At 69.2% G+C, this 13,788-nt stretch overlaps 2 protein-coding genes across 6 annotated transcripts in view; one reads left to right on the top strand and one right to left on the bottom strand.

The window, feature by feature from the left end:
- Nucleotides 1-10,583, top strand: part of HPCA (hippocalcin) — a 46,757-nt gene extending 36,174 nt beyond the window's left edge. For all 5 annotated transcript variants that reach the window (XM_068917093.1, XM_068917092.1, XM_068917094.1 and 2 more), the window contains exons 6-8: nt 9,202-9,667; nt 9,945-10,050; nt 10,352-10,583. In XM_068917093.1, the coding sequence (XP_068773194.1) occupies nt 9,202-9,667; nt 9,945-10,050; nt 10,352-10,449 (670 nt within the window). In that variant the 3' untranslated portion in view covers nt 10,450-10,583. The remainder of the gene's footprint in view (nt 1-9,201; nt 9,668-9,944; nt 10,051-10,351) is intronic.
- Nucleotide 10,584: 1 nt separating this feature from the next.
- TMEM54 (transmembrane protein 54) lies at nt 10,585-12,428 on the bottom strand. The gene is made up of 4 exons (XM_068917834.1): nt 11,943-12,428; nt 11,489-11,597; nt 11,265-11,456; nt 10,585-10,670 (listed from the first exon to the last, which is right to left on the bottom strand). Exons 1-4 carry the CDS (start codon nt 12,426-12,428, stop codon nt 10,585-10,587), a joined length of 873 nt encoding a protein of 290 aa, XP_068773935.1.
- Nucleotides 12,429-13,788: the final 1,360 nt, after the last annotated feature.

Below are 13,788 nucleotides of genomic sequence, written 5' to 3'. Positions count from 1 at the left end.
GCCTCGCCCGGCGGCTGCTCCTCGCCTCCCCGGGGCCAGCGCGGCAGGACGAGGCCCCGCATGGGCGCGAGCTCCCCGCGCCGCTGGGACGGGGGTGCTTGGCAGCCGGGACATTTTATTGTTGGCTTTGATGTAGCCCCTGCGAGTCTCCGGGCGTTAAATTCAGAGGTAATGAGTATTAGATGAGCTTCTCGAATTAGCTGTGCATTTAGGTTAATTAAGCCGGCAACGTTCTGATTTATGGTAACTAGTTGAAGGGAACAGAAGCAATTTTGCCAACTTGGCTACCGGCTGCCAAGCAGCGCGTCCCTGAACGGGGGAAACCTGCTCTGGCCGCCACCGGGTCGCTGGCCCACGCCACCAGTGGCCCATTAACCCCCTCGGACCGCGGGAGCAGCCTGCGTCCCCGATGGGACCGCCCGGCCCGGCAGGCTGCCCCAGCCTAGCCCCCGTCCCCGCGAGACCTGGCGTCACGTCCCGCTGCCCAGCGCTGGCCCGCGGCACCCTGCCGGCTGCGGTGGCTGCACGGTGCCCGCCCGCAGGGGCGACAGGTCCCAGCACGCGCCTGGCGGGGAGCAGCCGGGCTGTGCCGTGCGCCAGCGGCACTGGGGTCGGGGCTGTGTGCCTGGACAGCATCGCTCTCCGGCTGTTTCTGTCTGGCGTGGATATGCACTTCACACCGCTGGCCGCAGTCTGTCAGCCGTCGAGACGCGGCCGGCGGGCTCCCGGGGCGCTGTCAGTGTGGTGCTCTCAGCTACGCTGAGTTTGGCCCTTACAGGTTTGTTTTACGGCCCAGTGGTTTTCTCTGCTATGCACCAGTGGCTTCAACAGCAGCACACGGGGGTGAGCGGGGAGCGTCAGGCGTGCCCGGCTCCGAGCTGACAGTCCTTGCTGCTTTGCTCCGTCCCTGGCACCGTCCGCCCCTGCAACCCCCTGCGGCTCTCGCAACGCAGCCAGGCCCCCCGAGAAGGGCCGTTCCTGGCGGAGCGACGGGCACTCACGGCCCAAGCGAGCTCCAGGAAGCCTCTGACAGAGGCGGGGGACAGCCCCAGCCTGCCCCGGCCCAGCCTTGTGTCTTTCCACACCGTCTTCCTTCAGCTCGAGGTGGCGATTCCCAGCCCGGCGGCTGCATCGCTGCGCCAGAGCTGTGCTCACACACACCCATCCAGGAGCGGCTCGGCCACCACCTCTGGGGCCGCGGCGTGCAGGGTGGTGAGCAAGCCCAACCTGCCCCAATCGCCGCTGCCACGGGGCTGCACAACCACCCGCAGCTGCCTGCTTCACCCTGAAACATCACCAGGTCTTTCCTTTCATCTCCTGGCTGGCAGCGGATTAAAATTTCATCACTTGAGAGGCAGAGAAGGCGCAAGGGAGGAGAGTGAGCAGCGGGCAAGGCAGCGGGAACGTCCCCGTGCTGCGCACCCCGCTCGAAGGGCGGCCGAGCCCTGCTCCAGGTGCTGGGAGCTGCAGGCGCTCAGCCCCTCTCCGGAGCGGCCCCCGCGAGCTGCAACGAGGCACACGGGGCCCAGGCGGCTGCCGGAGCCGGGCACTCAGACACAGCCGTGCAGAGGCTGCCGCGGGACGGACGCCTGCTTCCCCGGAGCTTCTGCTGTCAGGCCAGGAGGCTGCGCAGGGACCCGTCGCCCGTGCTGGGCTCTGGCCGGCCGCGTCCTCTGGGTGCCGGCTAACATGCAAGGTCTGCTGAGGTCCCCGGGGTGATGCACCTCCATCTTCCCGGCAGCGGCATTTCACTGCCTTCTTGCAAGGAGACCGAAATGCACATTTGCTCTTTTCCAGCTTTGCCACGTCTGCTATCCTCAGCAGGCTCCCGGACGTAACCACCACGTGCTGAGGTCTCGCTCGGGGCCTGACGGGCGGCTGCCCCGCTGCGGAAAGCCCCCTTTGAGCAGGCCTGGCTCCCCAGGGCCTCGCGCAGAGCGGAGCCTCTTCCGCTTCCCCTGCCCGAGCCGTTGCATCACTATTTGAGGCACGCGACTTGCCCACAGTGTCCGCCATGTGCCGATTAAGTGCAGCTCTAATTACGTGTTTAGGTGAGCAAGCTGTTGCTCATCACCGTGCAGACGTCTGGGAGGGGGCTGCGGTCCCGCTCCCGCCTGCCCGGGAGGCCCCGTCCTACTGGGCGCTCGCTCCCGTCCCGCTTCAGCTCCGTCACGCTGGGGCGCGAGACGCGATGCGAGAAAGTGCTCCTAAATCATCGTTACAGGTTAGGACCATTACGCGCGCCCCTTTTTGGCACAGGCTGCCTCGTGCGCGGCCCATTAAGGGGACGGATGCAGCGAGTGGAGATGCCGCCGTTATTAATAGCGGCGCTCCGTCTCCGGGGACGCAATTCCCAGGCCCTGCCGGCCCGGCCCGCATGGTGCAGAGGGAGCGCTCAGCCCCGCGGGGCTGGCAGGCGCCGCGTCCGACAGGTCCCCGCGGGGCCCCAGCGCTCCAGCAGGCGGAGGTCGGGGCCGCGGGATGCTGGCCGATGTGGGGGACCCGGTCCCGCTGCTGCCCCTCGCGTCCCGTCGGGCGCCCCAGCTTGCAGCGCCGCCCCCGGGCACGGAGACCGGGGGCTGCACGGGGCTGCGACGCACACGCAGCCGTTCCCCTTCTCCTCCCGGCAGCAATTTCGGCATAATTGGATGGAGAAACTGCAGTAATTAGCAGGTGCCCGACGTGGCGAGAATGAAATGGCTGCAGCCGTCTCGGCGACGGACAGGGCCATCCCTGTCCCTGCCCGGCCACGTGCCCTGTCCCTTCCCAACCACCAGCTCCCCGTGCCCCAGCACCGTGTCCAGCCCCATCCTACTTCAGCCGGGGGGGGGGGGGCTCTCTCCATGCCCCCCCGGACTCCAGGACGCCCACCGCAGCCCGGCTCCAGCACCCGGCACTGCAGAGCTGCCCCTGGCTCCCCCTGGGGTGCCCTGAGCCGCTCGCAAAGGGGAGCTGGGCTGCAGAGAGGGCTCGGGAGCCGGGCGAGCCTCCTGGGCGCTGCAGGGTGCTGTGCAGGGGGCAGCCAGGGCGCGGTGCCATGCGGAGGGGGCCGTGCAGGGCGCTGCACGGGCACCGGGGAGCTGCCGGGGCCCTGGGGCTGCAGGGGTGCTGGCAGGGTGCTGTGTGCCGCGCTGCTGGGTGCCGGTGCCAGGCCCGCTGGCCCGGCGCGGCGCAGCGTGGGGAAGGCCCTTGCTGCCATCTGCCGACATCCCGCACCCAACACAGCCCCGCGCTGCCCCGCGGCGGGGGCTGCCGCCAACCCCGGCCCCGCCAGGCCCCTGTGGAGAAAGGGCTGATCCCCTCCCCGGCGGCAGCAGGCCCCGGCAGGGTCCCCCCTGGCCCAAACGGGGCCACATCCTGGGGCTGGCGAGGGGGGTCCTTGGGGATCACAGCCCCCACCCCGGCCGGGGACCCTGCGGGGCACTTGCGTGGGTGACCCGACCCCAGCACCCTCGGGGGAGCCGTGGCGGGACGGGCCGGGGCGCCGAGGCCATGCCGCATGCCGGGGCCGCGGGGCCGCGAGAGGGAGCCCGGGGCTCGCCGCCGCGGCACTTAACCCCTCCGGCACCGCGGGGCCCGCGGCCGAGGGGGTCCCTCCCCGCAACGCTGCCCCTGCTCCGGTGCCGGACCCCCGCGGCACCCATGCCCTCGGCTGCACCCCTATGAGTGGGGCTGCCGGGGCCCCGAATCCCCGGCCAGGGGCTGATGCAGGGGTCTGGAGACCCCCCCCCCGGGGCAGGAGCAGGCCTCGGGCCCCCCGGTGCGGCCCCCGGGGCCGTCGCTGCCGGGGCTCAAGCTGCCGGAGGCTGCGGCCGCCCGGGCGGGCTGCGAGCATCCAGGCAAGGCGGCAGCAGAGGCAGCGAGCGCGTGGCTCCCGGCGCGGACGCGGCCGGCCACCACCGAGGGCTTTGTGTCGCGCGAAGCCTGTTAGAGATGGGAATTACACAAATGGGTTTGTGCCCGAGAGCCGCATTATCTGGGCATTTGCATTTAATCCTTGGCTATTCCTCCGGCCCACGCCGCGGGTCCCCCGCTGCGCGGCGCCCGCTGCCTTTGTGGCCTCCTCCGCGGGGCCGAGCGCGGGGGCCGCGGGGCTGGCGCCCGCTGCGGGGACACGGGGACGAGGGACACCCAGTGCTGCTAGTTGCAGATTCGGGGGCTGAGTCCTTCTCGCTTTCTTCTCCCCCATGCCAGCTCCCGAAGGGCACGACGGGCTGCGGGACGGCCGCACAGGGTTGGCCACGGGGCTGGTGCCAGTCTGGGCGCTATCGCTCATTAGGGCAGGCTCCCTCGTTAGCCACGGCCGTCCTGGCTGCACCGGGGGGCCCCTCGCGCTGCCCCGGCTGCAAGGCCGGGCCCCGCGGGCCAGGAGCTGAGGCGGGAGCCGGGGCACCTCGCAGGGCGCCCGGCCGCGGGGCAGCGCCGTCCGGGTGCAGCGGGCCCCGCGGGGCTGCGCTGGTGGCAGCCACGCGCACGGCCCTGCGCGCGCGCGTGTGCGGAGCTGCACGCGCCCCAGGGCCACGCAGCCGGGCTGCCTGCCCCGTGTGCGTACGTGTGCCGGTGCACATGTACGTGTCTAAGTGCATGCCTGCACAGGTGTGTGCGTGTGCCTGCGCAGGTGTGTGTGTGTCTGTGCAGGTGTGTGCGTGAGCTTGTGCATGCACGTGTGCAGGTGTGCGTGTCCCTGTGCACGCATGTGTGTGTGTGTCCCCGTGCACACATGCGTGTGTCTGTGCATGCGTGTGTGTGCCTGCGCAGGTGTGCATGTCCCAGTGCATGCATGTGTGTCCCTGTGCATGCGTGTGTGTGCAGGTGTGCCTGTGCGCATGTCCGTGTGCATGCATGTGTGTCTGTGTGCATGCATGCACGACCCTGTGCACATGTGTGTGTGTCTGGGCAGGTGTGCGTGTGCCTGTGCACGCATTCATGTCCCTGTGCAGCTGTGCGTGTGCCTGTGCACGCATGTCTGTGCCTGTGCAGCTGTGCGTGTGCCTGTGCACGCATGTCTGTGCCTGTGCAGGCGTGCGTGTGCCTGTGCACGCTCACTGCCTGCAAGGGGGGGGGGTGGCGGCTGCCCCACAGCCCCAGCAGCATCACCGCACGCGGATGGGAGAAGGGGGAGCCTCCCTCCGCCGGCTGCACCGCTGCCTCGGGGGGCTTCACAGCTGCCATGACAACGTAGGAAATACCTGCCGAAACCCCTGCGGAGGCTGAGGCAGAGGAGGAGGAGGATGCTCCCGGCCCCAGGCAGCACTGAGCAGAGTCCGCAGCCGTTTCAGCATCCTCCTCGCAGCATCTCTGCAGCCCTCCGTCCCCAGCCGAGGCCCGGGCCCCGCAGCAGCCCCCGGCAGGCGCTCCCACTCTCGGCAGCGCGGCCGAGCCCCCCGGGAGCCCCCGGCCCTGCGGCGGCGGGGGGCTGCGGCGGTGCACCGGGCTGGCGGCTGGCTGAGCGCCGTTAGCCTCCGCGCCGGCGGCCCGGCCCGCGCCCCCCGCGCCCCCGCGTTATCCTCTCCCTCCTGAAATCTGTTCCAGCGCGGGGGATTAGGGGGTTTTAGGGCTGGGTTTGAGTCGGAAATGGGATGCTTTCAAATCATCCTGCGTCAGTTGTGCCCTCTGTCACTCATGCGGAGGGGGATTAAAATAGATATGAAGATTATCGGCGGGGAAGGAGAGGAGGGGAAGAGCCCCGCTCTTCCCCCGGCCGCGCCGGCAGTGGCACCGCTTCATCCCGGGGCCGCTTCCAAACGCCGGCGCTGCCGCCCGGCTCCGGCCGCTCCAGGCTGCCTTCAGCCCCGGGGACCTGGCGCTGATCCCTCCCGGGCTGGCCCCACACACCAGCCGTAACCACCAGGCTAGTAAAGAATTGGGCAACCTCCTCCCCCCAGCCTGGGGACCAAAATTGCTTTTGTTGTTAATAATCGCCGTGGCCTAGCAGCCGCCGTGCCATGCCCCCCACACCCGGCGCGGGCTCGGGCAGCGTCGCCGTCCCGCTGCGGCCCCGGCACCCGTCCCCCGGGGTGGGCGCCTGCAGCCCCGCGGCCTCCCAGCGCTCCGCAGCCCGCAGCTTTGGGGTGAAATAGCCCCGTCCTGGCTCTCGGAGGGACCTTTCTCCCCAGCGCCCCATTCTGCAGCGGTCGCCCCTGCCCCGTCCCCCCAGACCTGGGCTGGGACTGTGGGTTTAATCACTTTATGCACGTTTATTTGTGTGATTTGGAGGAGCGTGCCTCTTCCTCCCATCTGCCCCTGCCATCTGCTCCCTCCGTTATTTCCAAACAATCCTGAGCTTTGTAAATTGATTGAGTCGGTGCAGGAATGCAGGAAAACCTGCTGGGGATATCACCTCCTTATAGGCAGCATCTGTCTCCACGGGGGCCTTTTCCCGGCCCCCGGTGCAGGCAGCGCCTGCCGAAATCTGCTCGGCGCCGGCCCCGAAGCGACCGACACTTCTACGTGGCGTCGGCCTCCGGCTGCGATCTGGCCAGAGCCGCGGCCGCCTGGGGAGCTGCGGCCGGCCGGGCAGTGCGGCCGGCTCCGAAGCCTCCTCCGGGCTGCCCTGCGGCGCTGCCCGTCCCCAGCTTTCGGGGACCCGTGCCCAGCTCCTCCAAACGCCCCTGCCGGCCCCAACGTGCGTGACTTGGGCTCAAGGGCAGCTCTCTATCCCGAGCCAGCGGGTGCCAGGGCTGGGGCTGGTGGCACTGTAGTGGCCCGTTCCGGTGTCCCCAAGGGAGGAGGTGGCTGGGCTGGCTCCCAGGAGAGGAGCCTCCATCCCTGCCGAGCGCTGCCGGGACCAGCCTCGCTCGGGGTCCCGGGGAGGTGGCTCTTTCCCAGGGGACCGGCCGCAGATGGGCTGGCAGGGGCAGCACCCTGGTGGGGGGGGGCTCCTCCAGGAGGGATCCCTGCTCAGCACCAAAACACGTGTCCTGCAATGACAGGGGCTTCCAGGCCAGCCGGGCTGGCCGCACACGTCTCGCCTCGGCGCCTGGGGGCTCCTGCAGCCCTGCTGCTCCCCGGCGGGCCGAGACCCCCTGCCCCAGCTGCCCGAGGAAGCCCCGGCCGTCGGCGAGCCGCCTTCCAGGTAAGGAGGAACCAGGCATCCCTGGTCCTCTCGGCCAGAGCGCCCAGCGGCCACCGGCAGAAACCAATCTGAAGGCAGCGAAACCGGGAAAAACGTCCCCGGGGTCTGCAGAGCCGCCGGGCACCACTTCGGGGTGATACGTCACTGCGGGGTGACAGCCCCGGTGGCACAGCGCCGGGGGGGGGGGTGCATGCGTGCACGCGGATCGCTGCGCAGACCCCTGCGCTGCCCCGCGCCCCACCTCGGAGCAGCCCGGCCGGCCGGCCCGTGGCCCACCGGCGGCCCGGGCGCCGTTCGCACCGGCAGCTTCGAAGAGCGCAGCCAGGGCCGGGGGGGGGGGTGTCGAAGTCGGGGCATCCGCCGGACCCTGCAGGCAGCCTGGCCGGCGTGAAGTGGGGGCGAGGTCCCCCCCCCCCAAACCCGGTGCCCCCCAGACCCCCCCGGGGCTCTCCTGCCCCTTGGAGCAGGGAAAAAAACCCGCGGATGCTTCCTGCCACAGGAGCCCCGCGGCGGGCGCTGCTGGGGCGGGTGGGGGCTGCGGCCCCGGCGCCCCCCCGCTGCCCCCCCGCTGCCCCCCCGCTGCCCCCCCCCCAGCTGCCCCCCCCTCTGCGGCGGGCGCTCCCGGGCTGTGCGGCGGTTGCAGCAGCGGCGGCGGCGGCAGCGCGTCCCCGGGCAGGTAGGAAGCGGCGGGGCCGGGGGGCACCTGAGAGGGTGGGAGGACACCCGGGCACCGGCATGGGGTAGCCCCGGCTCCGGGACGTGCCCCCCCCCACCCCGGTCCCTGCCCGCCGGCGGCTGCAGGGACCCCCCCATCCCGGGGCGTCTCCCCTGCAGCGCACCCATCCCCGCGGGGCATCTTTCCTTGGAGGGGGGGCCTGCAACCCTCCCCCTCCAGGTGTCTGTTTTGGGGTGGGTCCGCTCTACGGCCTCCCCCCTGGGGGGGGTCTTTCCTGGGGGTCCCCAGCCACCCCCCTCCGCGCAGGTGCCCGTTTTGGGGGATTCCTCGCAGGCCCCCGGCCGGGGTGCAGACCCGACACTCGGCATGCCCGTCCCGCCCGGGTCCCCCGCCAGCCCTGCGGAGGGCGGCTGTCCCCCCCCCCGGGGACCGCGCCAGCCCCGGGGCCCTGCACGGGTGCGGAGGTGCAAATCCTCCCCCCTGGCTGCTGGAGCCAGGGTCGGGGGGGACGGGGAGAGCCCAGCCCTGCTCCCAGGGGGTCCCCAGCCCTGCTCCCAGGGGGTCCCGGCCCTGATGGTCTCATCCCCGTGGGGGAGTCCTGTCTGCACCGCAATCCCCAGGGAAAGGGTGTCTGGGGGTGCTCCAGGCACCTGCTCCACACTTCGGGGGAGACTGTGGGTGCTCCAGGCACTGAAGACCCCCATGCAAAGGGGCTGCAGCCCCCTGAAGCAATCTTGCCCCCCATCTGCTCTCAATGGGGGTCTGGATGCAGCCGTGGGGTGGGGGGAGGCTGATCAAGGTCACGCCAGGGTCCCTAGCACGTCCAGGCTGCCCAGGGACCAGGGGCACCCAGGGCTGTGGCCGGACACCGCTCACCTGCCCTGATCTCCTCCCGGCCCCTCTGCCCTCCTCGGGGGGTGTTAGGGCAGGATGGGGGGTGCTGGGTCCCCAGAGGCTGGCGCACCCCGAGGTGGGGAGGGGGCACCTGACCACGAGCAAAGACCTGCAGCCCCCAGCTCTCCCCGGGCTCCAGCGCCAGCCAGAGACATCAAATATGAACAGAGGAGCCGAAAATAACCCTCCGTCCAAGGGAGCCGACCCCGATCTGCCCAGCCCCGGGTCCCGGGCCGGACGCCGAGATCCAGCCAGGCCAGGGCTCTGCACACCCAGGGCGCAATCCTGACCCGTCTGCCCTCCCTGGCTCCCCCAGGCGGCTCAGCCCCTCCTGCTGCATGCTACATAGCGCTTATATATTATGCAAATGAGCTATAGGGGGCTATTATGCAAATGAGAGGGGGCTGTCACTGCCTGGGGCTGGGTTGTCCCCAGGCCTGGCCCCGGCGGCACAGAGAGCACGGCTGGGATGGAGGGGACCACATCGCCGGCCGCATCCGCCCTGGTGTCTGGGGGCTGCCGGGGAGCGCTGGCTCATCTCTCTCCTCTCCTGTAGCGCAGAGAAACCCCCCGGGAGCTCGGCCAGGAGCCTGCCGCCACCAGCGCGCGTCTCCGGCGGGGCAGCCCGCGGCGCCGAGGGCGGCATGGGGAAGCAGAACAGCAAGCTGCGCCCGGAGATGCTCCAGGACCTCCGGGAGAACACCGAGTTCTCCGACCTGGAGCTGCAGGGCTGGTACAAGGGGTTCCTCAAGGACTGTCCCTCCGGCATCCTCAACGTGGAGGAGTTCAAGAAGATCTACGCCAACTTCTTCCCCTACGGTGACGCCTCCAAGTTCGCCGAGCACGTCTTCCGCACCTTTGACACCAACGGCGACGGCACCATCGACTTCCGAGAGTTCATCATCGCCCTGAGCGTCACCTCCCGCGGCAAGCTGGAGCAGAAGCTCATGTGGGCCTTCAGCATGTACGACCTGGATGGCAACGGCTACATCAGCCGGGAGGAGATGCTGGAGATCGTGCAGGTACCTGGCCTCCCTCGCCCTACCCTCAGCCCTCAGCAGAGCCCGTCGTGTCCCACCGTGGTGGGATGGTGGCCGGCCCCCTCCTCAGACCCCAAATTCCCCCATGCGCCGGGAGTTGATCCCCACCATCGCTGCCTTGGTCTGAAACGCCAGCCCTGCTCTCGCTGCGGCGAACCCCAGACCGGCGGTGTCCCGCCGCTCTCCGCTGGTGTCCCGCGTGTCCTTCCCGGCTCCGCCGGCCGCGAGCCTGCGCTCAGCCCCGTCTCCTTCTCCCCAGGCCATCTACAAAATGGTCTCCTCCGTGATGAAGATGCCCGAAGATGAGTCGACTCCAGAGAAACGAACGGAAAAAATCTTCCGACAGATGGATACTAATAACGACGGTAAATGAGAGGAGATGGAGGGGATTAAGGAAAAGGTCTCATGGCTAAATCCGGGGGTCTTAGAAGGAGATGCACGCATGCTGATTAAATGCCTCGCGGCTGCCGGGGTGGGCTGGGGGGAGCCCGGCAGCCGGGGCTGGCGCCGGGGCTCGGGGTGACCTGCGTCTGGGGCCGTCCGGGGGAGCGGATCCGCGGGGCACTCGCTCCGGTGCTCGGGGTGACCCCCGGGGCGGGTGGGGGGCTCTGTGCACCCAGGGCTGGGGTGGCCACAGCCTCGCTGAGCCCCGCGTGCTGCCCGCAGGGAAGCTGTCGCTGGAGGAGTTCATCAAAGGTGCCAAGAGCGACCCGTCCATCGTGCGCCTGCTGCAGTGCGACCCCAGCGGGGCCTCGCAGCTCTGAGCCCCGCCGCGGCCCCGGCCCCCCGCGCGCCCCGGCCCCGCCGCCCGCGCCCCCTGCCCAGGCGGTGCTGGTGGGGAAGGAGCACGCGGCCGGTCTTTTAATACCTGCAGAATAAAGTTTGTCTCAGTGCAGCTGCTAGTCCAGCTCAGGCTTGTTTGTCCCCCCGCCTTGTTGCAGCTGCAGGCGGCCCGAGGCCATGGGGATGGGCTCACGCAGCATGGCTGGCAGCAGGCGACATCCGGGGGGGGGGGTGCGCGTCCACCCAAAAGCCGGGCTGAGGGGTGGCTGGGTGGCTCTGCGAGGCCATGTGGGGCTGGGGTGCAGCAGGGCTGGCTGGGGCACCGCGGGGCTGGGGGTCAGTCCTTGGCCCCTCGGCTCCGAGCCGGGCGGTTTCCGCCGTGTCCTGCTCAGCCGGCCGAGGCCCTGCCCGACGCCGCGGCTCTCTGCCGGGCCGTCTGCAAGGAGACCGCAAGCAAGAGTGACCCGGGGGGACGGGAGCTTCGGGTCGGCACATCCTCAGCTCCTCCCAGACCCTCTGCACCCCCGAGCCCAAGCAGGGGCGCAGCCGCTCTCGGAGCGGTCGCCACTCGGCCAAGCCGCCGTCCTGCTGGGAAAGGCTGGCCCCGGCCCCGGCCCCGGCCACGCAGAGAGCGGAGGACGGGGATTTTTGGCATGACCGCGTGGCGGCCGAGGGCTGGACCCAGCCCTGGTGCTGCTGGAGTGGGACAGGGCTGAGCTCAGGGTGCTGAGCCGGGGCGCCGGGGCTGGGCACCCCTGAGCCGGCCGTGGGGCTGCGTGGGGCAGCTGTGAGCCACAAAGGGATGGTGCCAGCGTCACCTTTTTCCGGCGCGTCCCACGGCAGCAGCGGCTGAGGAGGAGGAGGCTGAAGGTGAGCAGGAGGCAGCAGACGCTGAAGACGATCTCCACCAACGTGAGCACGAAGGAGATGGTCCAGAGGGGCAGCGAGGAGCTCTGCGGGGACCGGGGGGGCGTCAGGCCCCTGCACCCTCCCCGCACATGTCCCACTCAGCCCTGGGGCTGGCACAGCCGCTGAGCCCCAACCCACTCAAAGACGGGGGGGCGTTTAAGAGGGCCACTGGGGTGAGGTAGCGGGAGAGCATGATGGCAGCTGTTCCGCAGGAGATGGTCTGCGAGGAAGTACGGGGAGGTCAGCAACACGCGGCGCCCGCCACGGGGGCATTGGCCCCTGTTTCCATCTTGGTGCTGCCCCTAAAGCCTTTGGCTCTCTTTGGAGGGAGTCCTGTCCATGCTGGAGCTGAGCTGTCTCCACTCCACGTCCAACCCACGGACATCCTGTGTCCACCCCGCATCCGTGCCCCATCCTCCCTGCATCTCCACCACCCCTAGCTGGCATCCACTGCACATCTGCCCAACATCCATGCCATGTCCAGCCTATGTCCACCCTACATCCATCCCCATCCACGCCGCGTCCCCACTGTGTTCCCCACTGCATCCTCCCATGAACCCGTGACCTGCGGTACCAGCAGCACAGAGCTTATGTTGGAGACCAAGTACTGCAGGGAGGTAGCGTCCTGGGGGGGCTGGCCACGAAAGAGGATGGCGCCATGGATGAGGACCCCCACGATGAAGTTGAGGTGCCCAGTGATGATGAGGATGAGGCCTGTCTTCAGGAGGAGCCTTTGGTGGCTGCCGGGATCAAGGTGGCCTGAGAAGTGGCTAGGACAGGAGAGCTGAGGCGTCCCCATGCTGAGGACAGGGATGGGGATTTGAGGACAGCCCCAGAGGAGATGCCTCGTCCTGGCAGGGTGGGACGGGACAGGACAGGACGGGATGCCCTGGTGGGACATGATGCAATGTGGTTGTGGCTGCTGGCAGCCCAGGTATGTGACCAGCCACTTCAGCTGTGGCTCACTGGGGACGGCCAGGCGGGAGCAGGACAAGGCCACCCCGGAGCCGCTCTCCTCCTCCGAGGGTTTGACCTTCCTCTTCCCTGGCATGGCAGGATGAACAATCCTTGCCGTTCTCATACCCGGGGACTCACACACCCTGCCACAACCTGCCTGCTCTTCCCAGCTCCACCTTTGACCCCGTCTGCTCCAGGAAAGGGGGGGGGTCCCATCATGCCCCAGTTTCCCCCATAGGAGGGAAATGGGAGCCATGGGGCACAGCCAGGGCACCCTCCTGTCGTGACGACCCCGGGGAGGATGCTGGGGCCGGACTCACCCTCTTGACACCTCTTTGCTGCCCCCAGATCAGGCCATCAGAGCACCTCGGTGCCCAGGGCCCTGCCCCATGCTCAGCCCCAGCCCGGCGGTCGGGGCCACCCGGGTCCCCCACGCAGCCGGCTGCCCTTGGGGCCGCGCCAGGGCTGGCCGCCTTCCTGCTGCGCCTCGCTGCCAGCACTGCTTCCCGTCAGACCAGCTCCTCAGGCCCGAACAAAGGGATAACTCCACCTTCGCCTGCCTCCGCAGAGGTGAAGCACGGCCCGTTCCCACCCCTGTGTTTGCCTTGCTGCCAAGCCGCCATGCCATGCTGTGCCATGCCGAGCGTGCCTGTGCCCCATGTTCGGGAGCCCTTCGCCCCATGGGGCAGGCCCCTCCGGCCACATCCTGCACCCAGCCCTGCACACCATTCCCAGCCCTTACCTGGGAAGCACCAAGACCGCTGCAAGTGCCTGCTGCCGCATCAGGGCAGGGTTTCACCCGGTGAAGAGCCTGTTCTGGCCGCGGAGGATCCCTGCTCATCCCGGCTCCCACAGCGGGATGGGTGCCAGCTCCGAGCCCTGCACGGGGCACCCAGGGTGCTGCCACCCCCCCAGCTCCATGAGGATGCCCATCGCAGGGCTGCCCTCATGCCCTGTTCCCAGCACTGCACCGGATCTGGATCAGGGAAGGATCAGCCCCTCTGGGTGGGTTCCTGCCAACCCACCCAGGGCAGAGACAGGCACCTTCAGGTACCAGGGATCAACCTGCAGACAGAGGGGAAAGGAGAGGGGTCAGGACTGACACAGACTTTCCCAAAAGATGACTGATTGCCATAGTGAACCCTCCAGGAGCCCCAAGCACCCCTGGGGGATAGATGCTGGGGGACACTAATCACAAGAGACCAAGAACAACTGCAGTGACGACAAGGGCTTGCTGAGGGTGCTGACAGGGAGCAGAGATGCTGTGGAAAGAGCAGGCCTGAAGCCCAGCACCCATCCTGCTCACGTAGGAGCCTGTTTCCCCTCCAGCCCTCTCAGAGCCCAGCTCCAGCATCCCCAGCTCAGCCCTGTTTGCGCTAGGGGCTGCTTTCAGGGTGGCCCTTCCTCGCTCGCAGGAGATCCGTGCTAAGCGATGCTCTCTGCAAAGCACATCG

Source organism: Struthio camelus, chromosome 23 (assembly GCF_040807025.1).
Source record: "Struthio camelus isolate bStrCam1 chromosome 23, bStrCam1.hap1, whole genome shotgun sequence".
In the NCBI taxonomy this organism is placed as follows: domain Eukaryota; kingdom Metazoa; phylum Chordata; class Aves; order Struthioniformes; family Struthionidae; genus Struthio; species Struthio camelus.
The sequence above is the reverse complement of the archived record's forward strand: the minus strand, read 5'-3'. Positions and strand labels throughout refer to the sequence as shown.